The 17287-nt window shown below is 37.7% G+C and overlaps 1 protein-coding gene across 3 annotated transcripts in view; it reads left to right on the forward strand.

Annotated features, from left to right (window-relative positions):
- The first annotated feature begins 868 nt into the window (after positions 1–868).
- The window catches only part of LOC134820796 (afadin- and alpha-actinin-binding protein B-like), a 39998-nt gene continuing 23579 nt past the window's right edge, over positions 869–17287 (forward strand). For 2 of the 3 annotated variants that reach the window (XM_063831424.1, XM_063831425.1), the window contains exons 1-9: positions 870–3391; positions 6311–6429; positions 6688–6745; positions 12196–12306; positions 15367–15499; positions 15774–15930; positions 16094–16299; positions 16440–16567; positions 16803–16928. In XM_063831424.1, coding sequence (XP_063687494.1) covers positions 3341–3391; positions 6311–6429; positions 6688–6745; positions 12196–12306; positions 15367–15499; positions 15774–15930; positions 16094–16299; positions 16440–16567; positions 16803–16928 — 1089 coding nt within the window. In that variant the 5' untranslated portion in view covers positions 870–3340. Of the gene's footprint in view, positions 3392–6310; positions 6430–6687; positions 6746–12195; positions 12307–15366; positions 15500–15773; positions 15931–16093; positions 16300–16439; positions 16568–16802; positions 16929–17287 lie in introns of all 3 variants that reach the window. The other variant, XM_063831423.1, reaches the window with a different exon arrangement.

The raw sequence follows: 17287 nt of genomic DNA on the forward strand, positions 1-17287 counted from the left end.
CCGCGCGTAAAATATTAATTTATATTTACGTGCGCAAACATATTATTTGAAAGCGCTGCTCGCATACAAAACAATAAATTTTTATAATATTGTATTGAATTTCAAAAAATTATTAAATTAATATTTGTTTCACATTTAAATCATTTAAGTTCTTGCTTCGCATCGTTGACAAGATCCTTGCTCTGCTTTGCAGAGCAAAGATCTGGAAGGGTTATTATCAAACATGTCAATCTTACAAATGTCAACAATCCTAAAATAATTTAGAACCTAAACGAGATCCTTTGTAAGATTATATGTCCCAAAAGTCAAATTGACTTGTACTCAAGTATAAAGTCGAACAATTTACTCCAATAACTACGGTTACTAGCAAGTTCTCTCAAATGAAGAATATCATCATACGACTCCAGCAAGATGAAACGCTTCCAGAGGTCAACCTTCAGGTGGTGTAGGAGGTTACGTCTGTGAGCCCCGAGTCTACCAACTTCACTAACATCTCGACAGCAAAGCACAGCGCAGCTTGAGCTGGTGATCGTTAATCAAGTTTAACTAAAATTATTGAAATCATATTCCTGACCAAATTCTTGAAAGACGTCGCCGCTTCGATGCACCTTATCGGGTGATACTCGTTGATGCCATGGTTGAAGGTGATAGCAATTGATTACTGAAAGATGTATATTGTATTTTAGGAACACCCTAGGTTCACCCGTTCACAGTTAAAACAATATGTAAAAGTCTTCTGTTATGTCAGCAAGCGACGTTCTGTTCTCGAAGTCAGATCCAGCATTGATCAAGAAATGCCAGTACAGGAGCTCTGCAACTACTCCTCTGACATTGTACACATTGAGGGCAAAAAGAACACACTGTGTGACTTTCTGAGCAGATTTCCGTTCAGAAGGAGGTTTGTGGAAACATCTTGCCAAACAGAAGTCAGTCTAGATGAGAGATCAAAAGGAAAAAAGTTTAACATATCTGAGCTGTGGGTGTCAATATCATTCCGAAACACAGCGCTTTATTTTTTGTGATTCCTCTATTGGCATAACACGTGCACGTGACAACCCTGATCACAACACTTTATCCGTTAGTGAATCTTTTATTAAAGTAACGCATAATCACAACGCTTTTTTAAGAGAGGCTGGGCTAAGATAGCCCACGAGAGCAGTGGTGTAACGTTGCCTGTTGGCGCCCCCCCCCCCCCCCGAAAAGGTTCCCCCTGTTGGCGCCCCCTCCCCTTTTGGTGCCCCTCCCCAAAATTGAACAAATTAGGTGATTTTAGAGAATACGCCGGTAAAATCTCTAAAAAAGTGTGTATCTAGAGCGAAACGCACAGTTTTGCTAGTACTTTAGTTAAGTTTTCGAAATTGTCCCACATTCAAACGACTGAAGACGGCGCCCCCCTGCACAGCGGGGTCAGCAGGGCCCTTCGTTACGCCACTGCACGAGAGGACAGCATTGAGATGCTTTGCCTACCTGTTGGGTGTGGTAACCCTGCAGGGGAAGGTTTTAGTAAGACAAAATTTAAAAGTGACTTAAGTCAAAATGATACGCTTAAGTGCCAGCTGGGTTTGGAAAAGTAGAATGAGACGAGACAGCATATGCATTTACTCTATGTCATCCCGGTCATCACAACCCTTTATCCGTAGTGAATCCTCTAATAACGTAACACATGATCAAAACGCTCTATCCGTTGGCGAGTCCTCAAGTAACGTAAAACGTAAACACAACGATTTATCTTTTATCGTGATGAATTTATTTTTTATTACCACGTGATCATGATAAACCCCCACGTTTATCACTTGGGGGTTTTAGGGATAGTGTTAGTCACGTTTATACATGCATTGTTAGATATTTAATTAGTCGGTGGTGTTTAAGGGTTTCCTAAGGATTTTAAGAACTTTGCTACTATTATGATAAAGGATGAAATACCAAGTATACGGAAGTGTAGTAAAGTGTTATTGGACAATTTTTATTTGAGAACAAACACTTTTAAATTAAATATTGTTGTAATAAGAAGGGAATGAGTTTTTCTATTTAAGCTGTTTAGTTCACAGAAAAGCAGATATGGACTGCTTTAAAACTTTTATTTTGGAAAAAGTTTTTTCAGTAACCATTGAGAACCAGTGGCCTTTTGTAACTGCATCTTCAACCTCAGTTTCATTTTGAAACGTCAAGAGACTGGTAAAGTCAAATATTTTGTTACTTAAACATTTTTATTCATATTTTGAAGGGTAGTAATTGTTTAGATCTTAAACTTCATACGAAACTATTAGTGCTTTTAATAGCTTGTTAGCAGGGTAGAATTTGTTAGGTGTGTTTCTAAAAAATGTTCTGTTGGAAATTAAAGTTTTTGATCTCTACTATTTATTGTTATTAAAATGCTCATTGTAGCCAGTTATTTTTAAAAGACTTTCATCATTGGTGAGCGTAGCTTCTCTGTGGTGGCTCCAAAGATCTACAATCGTCCGCCTGATACCATTTCATTGGCTCAATCACTGCAATCATTTAAAGCTTTTCTTAAAACTTTTCTGTTTAAACTGCCCCTTCATGAACTTGAAAAACTTTATCGATAATATATTTTGGTCAATATTGGTGTTTGATTTTTACATATAAGTATCATTTTCTGTCATCAGACTTAGCGATATATTTTCAAGCATTATCTTATTCAAGTACTTTTCTGGGATGTATAAGTTTTATCATAAAAGTGGTGTTATTATTTCATTAGGATTTGTAGTATAGGTAGGTTTGTGGAAAAAACCGTTGGAATAGATTAGTATAGATTAGTAGTTTTGCGGAGTAGGTTTATCAATAGTTTTACGGAGTTAGTAGCACATGAAGGTCTGGTGGGCAGTTTAAGTGGTTTAGAGTGGTGCATCTGTGGCGCGTGGTACCACATGGTTTGCCATGTGGTACGGTATCACATGACACAGTGCAGTCACTGTTTGTGGCAGTTCGGGAGTAACACGTTTGATTCAGTTTAAGCAATTAACTGCTCATTACCCAAGTTATGAGTGGTTTACAAGCAACTTAGCGTTCAGTTGACGCCAAAAATAAATATTTGGGGTATAAAAAGCTCCAGGGGGTACCAAATGTTAACATTACGCCTCTGCATTAGAGCCTAACAGCTGCTTCCTTGTACTGGGTTAATCACAGTTTTTGTCCTGGGCTCAGCCTGCGTGCAAGCTTCTTTTGTCCTGGGCGCAGGCTGTTGAATGATAAAATTGTATGGTTTATTTACGTTGTTACATATTTCGTTTAGTATTTCAAATCTGTATTTTATTTAATTCAAATAACCCAAATCGTTCTCCCGTTAGCACAAATCCGTCAAATATCAGAATCTGTGAAGATGGCCAGTGGTATAGATTCAGGCTTCGTGGACATGGCCGGATTTAACAGGGTAAGCTATTATTTTTAATCAATTTTGCAATTTTAATGCTGGAAGAGATCACTGTATAACAAAAGTTATAATACTGGTGCATGCATTAGGTGGATGGGTCCAAATAGCCATAGATCGTCTTTACCTGCATGATAGATTGTGTATCGTTCCTTACAACAATTATTAACCACAGTGTTGTAATTGATACTAGCACAATATGGTATTATGACATTATTGGAGATACAGTACTAGTACTGATATACGATAGCCTAAAAGTCAGATAATCATACACCACAGCTGAAACACTCAGCGAATGGGGTGGATTGGTTGTGGTGAAAACTGTGTTTGGTTTCTCAAAAAACATGAACTGTCTCAAGCACTAGGCTATATTATCGTTATATTTCAAATAGCCTGCCGCAGGCTTAGGTCCTTGTCTGAAATAATGTGCTTGTAGCCGGTGTTAAAGCAAATACATTTCTGCCGAATAAACTGTTCCATTACTTTATAGCTATGTAACGTGTATTGCCACCTAGAGCCTATATTATGTGTATTGAGATAAATGTTGAAAGTACATATTGTGAGGTTCTGGGAGGGGCCATGCGTTTTTTATTTCAACAAATATTTCTCTTTTTTTAATACATAGTTTTTCATGCTCATGATGTATGCATCAAGATCTGGAATCCAGTCAAAAGAATGGCGAGGTGATGATATAATGTATTCGTCACATGGAGTACATCACAGCGGGTCCTTCTTTGTTTTTCTTTAAAACCGAGCATGATACTTTAGTTGCATTTCTTTGTGATTTAATGTTAAATAAAAAATAAAATATGATAGAATAAAACATACCGCAAGCAGGTTTTAATAAGTTTTTCTCCTGACAAAGATAAATTGTGTTGACAATTCCAATCCTGCAAATTGTGATATGCATCGGTTCGTGCAGATTTACAATCAAACGATTTGCAGGCCCGCCTCTGTCACAGCATGCATGTGTGTGTTCTCGAAACATGAAATTGAAGATAAAGTATGCAGTTATACTCTCTTGTATATATCGCCATTAAACAAACGTGCAGAAGAAATACTGCGACCCTGTCAATAAGTCTTTAGTGATATAATTTGTGAAGGAGCAGGCCAGTTAGTGACGGTACTTGTTGACAAGCTATGTGTATAATTATATACGATATAGCTAACTCTCTGAGAGAGACAGAGAGAGAGAGAGCTCCCTGTACTATACGATATTGTGTTTAACACGTGTTCAGATGCTACACGAGATATTTTGTTGAGCTGACTTGCTGTTGTCTGAACTTGTATTTTTGGTGCTTTCTTCAGTTATGTTTCTTGAGCATGTCTGATTTGTGCCGTCTGTTCGTTCTAGATAATGTAGATATATATTTGGAGTTTTAAGTAAGCACAAGGAGGCACGACGCCCTACTGACAAATTCGACATATTTTTAGTTGATAAAACAATTTAGTTGTCGGAGGCACTTGGTTGACGTTTGAAGTTTTTATCCCTGGGTTGATGTTTTACGTTTACGGTATCTAATACATACATCGTATAGTTTATACTTTAATATATAACACGACGCTAAACAAGATATTAATATATTACTTTGGTAATCATTAGATTGCATGTAAAACCGTAGGTGGTCTCATTGGTATCGTGCACTTTGAACTGCTAGTCTTAAAGCACCGTTACAGTGTACACTCATACATGGGAGCTTGTCACTAGTTAGTTACCATCAGAGAGTGTTTAAGTGTGGGTTAATATATTGCATTTTATAGACGTTTTGAAATTCTTTAGTTTAACATCTGTAGCTGTGACTACGCACTACGGATTGATATGACAACAGGCTGCGCTCGGTAGCTATTACAGTATTACTTTAGTTAGATCACGTGTACTACTACTTCTACTACTTGATCACACGTGACAGATCGATAACAGAGACCCTTCTAACTAGTAAACAAAGAAAACATCTGAATACATAAATATTGAATACATAACAAGCAAGCCATTTAGCTAACTACATATTGTACTAGAATTACCCTTGATTCTTGAAGAGTCTTTACGCTACTTATATCATTGAAGGTTGATGGGCCAGTCCGATCTGCAGCTTTGTATCCGAATCAGCTAATGATATCCTTGTATCGGGGTCACATAATGATATTGCTTCTTTCATATTATCTACTAGATCATGATAGTATAGTTACGCTTGCTCCTTTTCAATTATATACCCGATGGTAGGTACTGGTGGTCTGATAGTACCGCCCGTTACTCTTTAGGTGCTGATCTGGACCTGGTTTAATATTAATTCGGTTAAAACTCGAATAATTGTAGATTGTTTGCAATTAGTTGCTTAAAAGTAATTGACCGTTTGTTTTTATTAGTTAACTCTAATATTTACGTGCAATAACTTATTGTCGCAACTTTATCATGTGAAGAGTAGTTTCCAATCCGCAATCTAAACTTAAAATATAGAAATAATTAATTTATATCATGCTGAAAGCAGAAACGTAAACATGCAAAGCTTTGCTAACAGTTGACGTTGTTTTGTACATGAATGACCCAAACCACAGACGTTTTGTGTCTGCAAGCACTGCATTGGGCCAATTTGTTTCGTTGCTTTTATTACTTGTCGATTGACAGTATTGTGGTAATTTTCAGACAATAAAGTAATACAAATATATAATAAACAAAGTAATTTTGGAAATAATCCACTATTTAATGGTATTATAGACAGCATGACGATGACGTTTATAAATTATATTATGATCTATGTAATTTAATATAGGCACAAAATCTAAATATATAAGAGCTATTAGCCGGCTTTTCATTGGATGCGGGATAAGCTGTTCAAATTTCAATCACTGATAATCACTTTAATTCAATATTTAATTATGTTATAAATAATTAATTAATCATTAACTAATTATACACCCTGGTAGTGTCTACAAGCGCTGGGGATGGAGACTGTGTCTAGCCAGGAGGAGTTCCAGGGGAAGCTTCATGACGTCAGCAACTTTCACATGGGCTGGATCAATGAGAGAAATGCGCTGGAGGAGAGGTGTGTACTGATTATTTAAAAAACTCTTAATTTCAATGTAATAAAAATGTAATATTTATATGTTTAAAATATTAATACATAAAAATGTAATATTTATTAACCGCTGTATAAATGTTCGCTATTCTGTTTATAATGGCTTGTGCCTTAAAATTAATGGACCTTTTAAAGAATCGTTAGTTTATAAAGCTAGAGCTCTTTTCCGAAAGAAATTACAATTATTAATGAAAACAGATTTTTTGACACTGTAATAATCTACAGATGCTCCAAGATGCAGGCTGACTCAAACAACTATCTGAACATGATGGACCGATTACAGGTACTGTGCCCTTTCTTAATCTGGTGCGGTTATTTGTCGCAAATTATGCGGTATTTTCTGAGTTTGATCGAACATAAATTATGCTGTAGTATCAGTATAATACTGTTCTGTACAGTATATAATGTTCTTTTATTTAAGGAAAATGATGTAATAATTTAGCGACTAATAATCCTATCAAGGTGCCACTTTGTCATTTGTATTAATTGCTACAGTCTGATATAAGTATCGGTACTAATCATGGTGATTGGTTCTCTCACAGTTCATTAATCACGACAAGTAGTACAAGTACTCAACATACCAGATCTCAATATTGGCAAACAATCTCCTACTTGTCACTTACCTGTCTTACTGACATGTTATGACATATTATGTGTATTGCCCATGTTATTATCATTAGTGAGTGCTTCACTAACTCTAATATAAACATACCACAAGAAGAAGTAAGGTGTATAAATAACCCGCTATACTCTGTATAACACGGCACACAAATCCACGCTAAATCTATATACATAACAACACACATACACTGTAGTATTGGCAGCTGCTGCTACTGTGTAACGACCTATAACTATTAGTTGCGTGTGACCTGATGGCCTCTAACTGTCACACAGGGTTTAATAACTCTGAACCCTTACATGTAGTGAGCTGGTGGTTAGTTCCTGGCTATCTGCCAAATACATGCTCAATTGCTCACTGCTCATCAACTTGCAGTTTTCTGAGGACAGAATAATAACAAAAGCGCTGATACACAAATAATGACAATTAAAATAATGGCTCTTATTAACCGACTGTATATAAGTGTAACCGTTCAGGAGCCCTGACCCTTTATACACTCAGCGTTTTGTGGCAATTATGTGTTTGAGAAACCGAACAATGAAGATAGGAGGCCGTAAATCGTCGGTCCATGTCCTAATTTGAGATAATGGGAACCATGTTATAATATAAGGGTAATCAGTGTTATAGTCCTGCAGACATAACGGTCGTGAGGTTTTATTTTTCTGAGGTCAAAATATATCATACTTATAATAAATAACAATAATAATATCATAGTTTTAAAGAGTTCCTGAGTTTGTGCTGGAGTAATTATCTGTTTATCATCACTGTTTATCATCACTGTTTATTATCATATTCATATGCTAGTTGGGCATGAACCTAATGTTGCACATACCACAGTTTTAAAAGTTCCTATTTTTATTTCAACAATGAAATCGTACTGTGTAATATGCGGTGAGGCAGGTTGAGCTGGATATTACTATACAGTCTGCCTCCTGTAAAATACCTACAGGAGAAATACCTGCTGGTAAAATCATGTTTTATTCAAACATCATCGACAGCCCCTACTAGTCCTGGAGACAAAAGGCAATGTTTCATTACAATTACTAAGTATTCCCAGATAATACACTCCATGAGGAATTGAGGAGGTGTTACCATAACCTGCACACTAATTCTCCACACACTTACAATGTACACACACTATAGTACTGTAGACACAGTGTACTGTACCTTTCAGAGGTGACATTTGGGAAATGTGAGCAAATTATGCGATCATGGAGGGCCGGGGGGTTCTTGATCTCCTATGTGATCTCCTATGTGAGCTTCTATGTGATCTCCTATGTGATCTGTTCTGATTTTTTGTTTCAAAAACCCAAAGAAAAATGCGGAAAATGTTCGTTAAAATACACACGATGTACACACTCTCGGTATAGTATCCAGTGATACACAGTGTAGTTACACTTGCCACCACACAGTAAGCTGTGTTCTCACTACATTCCATTATATGGAATGTGTTAAGTGTGCCCGTTTCCTGGTTATAAGAAACACTGCTACTAGACTGGGCAACACGTAGTACGTTATTAGAATAGTCGTCATTATTTATTTAGCTTCAGTATAATTCAAATTGTTAATAAAATCAAGCACCAAGGTTACGAGCTAAAAAGTTATATTATATTTGAGATATTCCAAAAATTTCTATCTTCTTCTCTAGTTCTTCTCTATGATGAGAGCGAGGGTCCAGCACCAATAGCAGCACAAAGGTAGTTATCATTCCAATCATAGGGATCACTCGGTTCCTCAATCAAAATGCAGCCTTTTCCAAGAATCCTCCCAATATAGGAGAATGCGAAATCATAAGGGGAGTCCCTAGGAACACATGTAGGTAGTTGTCTCCCCAATGGTAGTTCTCTGGTTCACTTGGTTCGTAAATTCTCGTACATTCCATTCCAGGAATAGCTCCAACATAGCTCCATCTCAAGCCAGGATTCTTGTAACCAGTTTCCCAGCAGAGTTTGTTGTCTTGCCAGTGGGGTGGAGCACTTGGTTCGTTAATTGTCATACAATCGTGTCCGGGTAGAGGTCCTGGCAAATAGCTCCATTTGAATTGTTTTGGCCAGTGTGGGTAGTTAAGTGCAGCTTGGGTTGAGATCAGGGCTGCTGAAAAAAACAGGACAAACTTTAACATGATGTTGTGAGAATAGCCAGAGGAAAGTTTCTTTGAAAAGAACACAGGAAAAACTTTAACATGATGTTGTGAGAATAGCCAGAGAAAAGTTTCTTTACAAATCAATTTCTTTACAAAAATTTCTTTACAAATGTTCTCTTATAGCGTTAATTTTCAGCATATTCTCGACCTTCCTTCGGTTTTTTGTGTGTTGGCTAGCTAACAAATCAGATTATCTCACCTGGTGAATGGTGATGCATTGTTGCTTAAGTAGATCGTATGTATTTACTGCATTTTTCATGAGGCAACATTGGTTTGTTCTCATCTGACAGCAGACATCTGGTGTAAACCAACTTATGACGACACCACTTGTTACTGGGTGGTGTAAACCAATTTAGGACGACACCACGTGGTACTGGGTGGTGTAAACCAAGTTAGGACGACACCACGTGGTACTGGGTGGTGTAAACCAAGTTAGGACGACTCCACGTGGTACTGGGTGATGTAAACCAACTTAGGACGACACCACGTGGTACTGGGTGGTGTAAACCAACTTAGGACGACTCCACGTGGTACTGGGTGATGTAAACCAACTTAGGACGACACCACGTGGTACTGGGTGGTGTAAACCAACTTAGGACGACACCACGTGGTACTGGATGGTGTAAACCAACTTAGGACGACACCACGTGGTACTGGGTGGTGTAAACCAACTTAGGACGACACCACGTGGTACTGGGTGGTGTAAACCAACTTAGAACGACACCACGTGGTACTGGGTGGTGTAAACCAACTTAGGGCGACACCACGTGGTGGAGGTGGCTGGTCCGGTGAATGTTTTAAATACAATCTTTACGTTAAGTTTTTGATTGTCACCATTAATGAATAAATATTCGATTAAAATAGCAATTTAATTACGGAACAATTTTTGACTCTCCAGATCGAATAACGGAAATTTTGATCTTCTTTATTTTTACCTTCATTTATATGAATTTGAACACAATGAAACGAAAGTTTAAGTTAACAACACACACAAAATTAAAAAGAACCCTTAGCACCCACAGTAGCACTCTGCACACAGATAATTATTCTCCCAATAATGCGGATCTCCAGGCTCATTCATCAAAACACACCCTTTACCCTGGATTTTGCCTGCATGGGAGAAACTAAAATCATAAGGAGAATCACTTGGAGCACACAAGTAATTATTCCCCCAATAATGGGGATCACCCGGTTCATTAACTGCAGTACACCGCATTCCAGGAATAACTCCACCTAAATCCGGGGTTCTTCCAGCCCGTCTCCCAGCACAGGTAGTTGTTCGCCCAGTAGTGAGGGTCCCCTGGTTCGTTGACTAAAAGACAGTCGTATCCGGGAATTGCTCCTGCGTAGCTCCATCTGAAGTGTTTGGGCCAGTAAGGGTAGTTTGCTTCAGCTTGAGAGAGGGTTAGAGCTGATAGGATGAGTATCACAGAGGTTAAGGCCAAGGGGGGGGGGGGGGGGGGGGGGGGGGTCCGAGGTCAATCTTGAGATTTTGAGATATGTTGTAGAGCTCGATCTAAATTTTCAAATGCTTTTGTCCTTACCGAAAACAAAGTTTCCTATTTGAAGATATCGCGCGCTGAATGTTGAGGTTTACCTGTAATTCTATTGTAAATGAAAACTTTAAATGAAATTGTGTTCAAATCTATCTTCTTTTTCAGTTTATGACTTAGAACCTTGTAACTTGGCAACAATGTTCTTCAAGGTATTTTGAGTTTTTGTTATGTAACGATTTGTGATATCTTGCTCCAATGCTGAGATATGAGGTTAACCATGAGTGCGGGTTACAAAATTTAAAATGGTTAACCTCATAAAAATAGTTAGGAGCAAAATTATAACAATCGTTACATAACAAACTTTTAAATTTATGTCAGGAACATAAGTTCCAAATTTGAGGTGAAATGGATAAAAGCTCTAGGAGAAGATAGGTTTTTGAGGTGGTAATAAATTGTTCAGGAGAGTCAAAAGATTGATTCTGAGAAAATATGTTAACCTCAATTTTCCAACAAATAAAGGACATATAATAGTTCTGTTCACATTGGATGGCCAATTGATACCCATTGATAAGTTTAACTTGTGATGAGAGCAACAAAATGTTAAGAACTGGTTATTTGTGAGGTTAACTGATTAAAAAGGCAATAGTTAACCTCAATTTTACGACAAACTAGGCGCTCTGGGGGTGGTGTGCAAGCGTCAGATAGTACGTGGTCTTCCAACTGGCAAAAAACGTTTTTTTCGACCTCGGACCCCCCCCCTGTGGCCTTAACATGATGTTATAATGATTTGGGAATGGGTTATCGGGGGTTTATATAGTTATATAGTTATATATAGTTATATAGTTATAAGTAGGCTGAACAGTAATTGTCCTTTGTAAGATTCGTAACAGGTGTCATCATTGTTTCACCCCTCACCAGTCACATATACAAGGAACTTGAAGATGATTCTTTGACTTCAAAGATTTCTTGTCAGTTAGCACTCCCATGTGAACCACACATGATGGCATGATGAAACTGTAATTTATAAATTTGTATCTTTGCAGTTCACCGCCCCAATCCTTACTGTGCAATTTACCGCCGATCAGCGTTTTCTGATTTTCAACTTTGTAAAAGATTGTAACAATCCTGCCATATTACAGTCCCCACCTGTACAAATTACTCAAGGTAAAATCAGTCTCTTCTATTCGTTCGCTAACCGTAAAATCATAGCCACAACTTGTAAGTTAGTGTAGAGAACATGAAGTGAGTAGTTACAGCAATGTGATTAATGAAATCTTACAACTGAGTAGTTACCCGACGGTGGGTAGTGACCCGTCATTTTAACGTGTCATAGTGTATCCTACACTAAATGTCTTCCTATTTTTGGTAATTTGATTCAGTAAGTCATAAGATGTAGATTCAATACAGTTTACAGTAATCACAAAATTCATCATTAATACTTCCAAAATAATTGATCATCATAACATTATTTTTAGGGGGAGTTAGAGGCAGTCAAACGGGAGCTGACAGCAGTCGGAGAAAAGGAACGACAAACACGAGTCAAAAACAAACATCTCGCCTCCAGACTCAAACAAGAAGAAGATGAGGTTAGAATCAACAACAATTTAAGTTATTATGTGAAATCATGCCAGTTAAAGATACTGTTTACTGTTGATATTCTGTTTACTGTTGATATTCATCCGACCCAAAAGTTGACTTATTAATTATAAACGGTCTACTTTATAATTTAATGGAAAGCGCGGCTGTTTTTCCTCTACAGTTTGAAATTTTGCCGCCAACGCGCATTAGGGCGCGTTTAGGTTTTTGAGAAAAAAAAAGATTTTAAAATTCAAAATTGCACCTCCAACGACTGCAAATATCTCTTCAGTTGTCGATCATCGATGTCCTGCGGTAATGGGTTGTAAATTTCCAAAATTCACACTAATTGATCCAGGAAATTTTTCCGAAACTCAAAGCTTTTTAAAGATTTTTTCGTGAGCAGAAGGTCTATTATTATTTACAGAAGCCACAAATGGTCATCTGACGAACAACTCTTCCCTCGACTGACTGACTGACGAGTGTATGTTGTTGATCGTGTCAGGTGATACATTTTTGATATTATTTTATACATCTATTTTAGTAAATTACAGTAAAACCCCGATCTACCGCCAATTTTCAATGATATCGTGTGCAGTGATAACCACTTATCAAGGTTAATTAGAATAGTTATACGGAATTTGGCCACGATAAAACGGTGAATGACGGTGAATGACCCATACCGGTGTCGAAATTTTCTCAGTCTGTCTAACATAGGCTGGCAATGCATTCCACAAAAGCATTGTTCTATAAAAGAAGCTGTTTTATAGAATAGTGTAATTGTATTTGGATCTAATTGGTGACGTCACACACGGTAAAAGGTTTGACAAAACTCCTAGTACATCGCTCACATTAGTTACAACCTGCGCACTTAAATGTGTTAAAATGGGGCATAAAATCAGCGGCTTGACGTTAAAATTTGTTGCTTTCGTTACAATTCTGGGTACACGTACTCCAGTTCCTCTCTTGTTCAGTACCGAAGTTTGACAGGGGTGATTTCTAGCGAACTTTAGTTGTCGAACTAGATTACGTGAATCCAGCCTAGTGACCAATTATTTGGAAGTGGGTGGGTTTCTTTAAATATTTAGTTAATTTAAGAAGTAGTAGAAACCCCTCTATTGCTAAACAATCCATTAAGACTCGGCCAATCCGTTAACGGCTTCAATTAGTGGATCCAATTAGGGATATGGGGATCTTGAGTATAGTGTAAGTTACAACGTTACAGTAACTCTACATAATATGAAAACTAAAAGTTCATTTCGCTAATTTGGCCTGGAAGCTTAGCCATACACTTCAAATGTTTTTGTACATATTAATTTATTTGAAGGAATTTGTTGGTCCTTGCGAGTATTTAATGGTATTTGAAAGCATTAAGACATATTTAATGGTACTTGAAAGCATTAACACATATTTTAAGACAATCTCCAGAAAATTGAAGATTAATTGAATAGCTTGGTTACCTCAAATACCTTAAAATGTGTCAGCGGTGTTGCATCCCCCCCCCCCCCCCCCCCCCCATTATGCATATGTCTTATTCCGTAGGAGGTAACTTAAAGCCCCTAATGACGACGATAACGGTTAATTGACCAGCTGAATTACTCCAGATACTCTAAAAAGCAAAAATTACGATTGCAGACCGCGAGTACAGCAACAGAACTGTCTATGGAATTGAAAGTGATTCCTCACGGTACATCTGGACAGGATACTTCCTATTCATCATCGTCTCATGTTTAGTAGGAGATACGTTCATTCTCCTTGCATCCATACATTACAGGGCCTTTAAACTTCACAAAGTAATCGTGTCCATAATCCAACACATAGCGCTGTGCGACTTAACCGTGGCTCTTACCAACGCACTCCCTAAACTCATCTCTATCATATCCAGTGAATGGATCTTTGGAAACTTCCTCTGTTACATATCTTCATACTCAGGATTTTATTTTGGTCTGGTTAGCTCTGTTCTTATCTCTGCTTTGACAACTAGCAAGCTGTTCCTCCTGAAATACCCCCTCCGATCAGGAACGATAACATTGAAGAATACCCACGTGTTGTGCTCGGTATGCTGGATAGCAGCTTTAACTTATCCTGCCACATTCCTTCTGGTGGACGGGCAAGATATTTACTTTTCATACAGAAGGTACCAATGCACTTATGGTTACTCATCCGACATTTGGCAATGGCTCGGGCCCTTTCTTGCTTTTCTATTCGGTGCCATCCCAACTTGTCTGGTCGTAGTCTCCACTATTTTGCTACTGATGACAGCGAGAACAGTTGCTCGCAGAGGCAGAGAAAATTTAAAGAGAGAAGGTATCATGACAGCGGTCATTACCGCTGCTGTTTACTGCACCTCTGTACTTCCAATTGTTTTCTACGCTGCCGGAAAGTTCATTATCATTGTTGATGATAAGAGCGAAACTTTCTTCCACACCTCTTATTACAGACTAGCAACGTCGTTTGTTTTTCTGAACACCATAAGCAACTTCTACATCTATAGTCTGACTTTGCCGAGCTTCAGAAAGTTTGTCCGGTCAAGAGTTCGGGTCTCCTATCTGTACATCATGTGTATTAACATACGAAGTTTCAGAAGTCGTGGTAAGAACTTAACAAACCGAATAAACGAACTGTTCCATATCTCTAGAGATCTGTGCAGATTAACAAAGCGAATAAACGAACTGTTCCATATCTCTAGAGATCTGTGTAGTTTTACTGACCACTTTATTTGTTCGCTTTTTTATTTGGATAAACAAGTCATAATTCATGATTGGTTTTCGGCTTCCACCATTCCATCTTTATTGTCTTTACATCTTTAATTTAAACCCGACACTTACTGTTTAGTGTCTCATCTTATTAAGTTAATTGTCTGGTCACCATTAGATACTAATTAACCAATTAATCAATAATTCAAATTATCCGCGACCAAGGAAGAATTCTTTCATAATCTGTAGATCATTTACAGATTGACCGTTTTTAAACCGCGCGATCTTATACATTTTTTATCAAATTTGGCAATTATGAAGCAAAAATTGGGGAAACATTATATTTGTCTCAATTGATGTAATTCAAATCTTCAGATGAAGCGGCTCACACTGATGATGGAGCACAAACAAGACCATTTCAATCACGACATCAGGAAAAAGGAGCGCGAAACCTTACAGATGAAGGAACGTCTATCCAAGAAAATTATGGAAAAGAAGACCGAAAAAGGTAAGCATTTTATTGATATTATTTCCTTCCGTAAAACTACATCACCGGTGTCTCAAAAGAGTAACTTATCGTCCATTCGTTCATTTTCCTAAAATTTCCCCTTCATGCAATATTTGACGTTTTTAGTTTAATATGGGAATAATTATCAGCGAAAACAAATTAAAAAACCCATATTTAATTTGTTTTCGCAGATAATTAATCTTTAATCCGAAATTCTTGAAGGTGGTAGAAAATGTATTATTCGATCTGACACCATGCCAATAAAACCTGCCAGGAACTCAGCAAGTGTTGAACACAATGCCCCGGACCACGACCGGACGGAGGGCCCAGTGGGGAGACGACCCTAGAGAGGAGCTGTACAAACAGCTTGTAGAGGAGCAGGAGGAGAGAAATAAGGAGCTGTTTGAGGAGAACGACCACCTCAGACACTGGTACGTGATTAGGAAAACTTACTTTTTTGTTTTGAAATTCAAGAATGTAATATCCGTTCCATCAATACATCAAACAACGAAATTCAATAACTTCGCTATATCTTTGAATGTTATCCTAGCATTTTCCTACATATTTTTATTGATCATTCATAATTTCCCATAGCTTGGCGAGTCTGGAAACAGAGCTGATCAACGTCCTGAACTCCGGTGACAAGGATGAGAGCTTTTTGGAGGAAGTGGACCTGGACCCAAAGATAATATCTCACATCAACATGCCTTACACCGTCGTACAGAACACCTTTAAGAGCTCTATTGACGATAAGATCGAACTTATTAAGGAAAAACATCGCCGTATGGCTTGTAACAAAGGTTAACACTTCTTCTCTTTTAGTAGATCATAGCTTATACTTTAATTTATTTTATTGTTACTCTGGTCTCTGTGATTAAACCATCGTTGTACTTTTTCAATTCAATTCGCTGCCCATTATTTTGATTCTGATTTCCACCAGAGGCAGAAGAAGAGATAGCATCTCTCCGTAAGGCAGTAGAAACCCAACAACTCACGTTGACCGAGCAAATGGTCGCGCTGGAAGATTGCACGTGCAAAGAAGAGCGACAAAATTACTCCGACGCACACGTTAGTTCTTACTGATCTTGTGAACTCTTGTATTTAATCGCCAATTATTGTCTTGTGAAATATATTTCATGATTTTTAAAGTTTTCAAAAGAGACAGGTATATAACGACTTGTTATATATTGTGACAGGTATACAGTTTTCAAAAATGACTGGGGTATAAATATCTGTCATTTTTGAAAACTTTAGAAATCCTTCGAATATGCTGCTGGGCTCATTTAACCCTTATTTGTGCCAGGACGCTGAACTTGAATCAAGGTTCCAGCAGTTGATGGAGGAGACGGATCGTATTGAGAAGGGAAGAGAGGACCTGAAAAAAGAAAAAGAAGATCTCAGGATATTGGAGAACAAGATTAAAGACGATGTAAGTTTTAACAAAAATATGCCGCATGCTAGTTCACTAGTTGTAAACCTGGGTCATCAGTGCTTCAGTTTTATGAGAAAAACACATCTTTGAAATTATTTTTTGAAGCAGTCCACTTGTATGAAATTGTTTATCTAAAGATCTAACAAATCTAAGAAGCGAAATAGGGAAGACAACCTGAACCAACGAGGCACCTTTTGAGAAATCTGTAACAAATTTGTCTATCAGATTGTAAACGTAACCGAACTCGAATCTGAGGACTGGGGAGTAGAAGACGAAGCAATATAGTAATACCCTATATAATAATAACACTCGGGTGTTCACAACATTTGATCTTCCGACTTTTGATCGTTGGACGT

The sequence above is a fragment of the Bolinopsis microptera genome, chromosome 9 (assembly GCF_026151205.1).
Source record: "Bolinopsis microptera isolate Bmic1 chromosome 9, MBARI_Bmic_1.0, whole genome shotgun sequence".
NCBI lineage: Eukaryota > Metazoa > Ctenophora > Tentaculata > Lobata > Bolinopsidae > Bolinopsis > Bolinopsis microptera.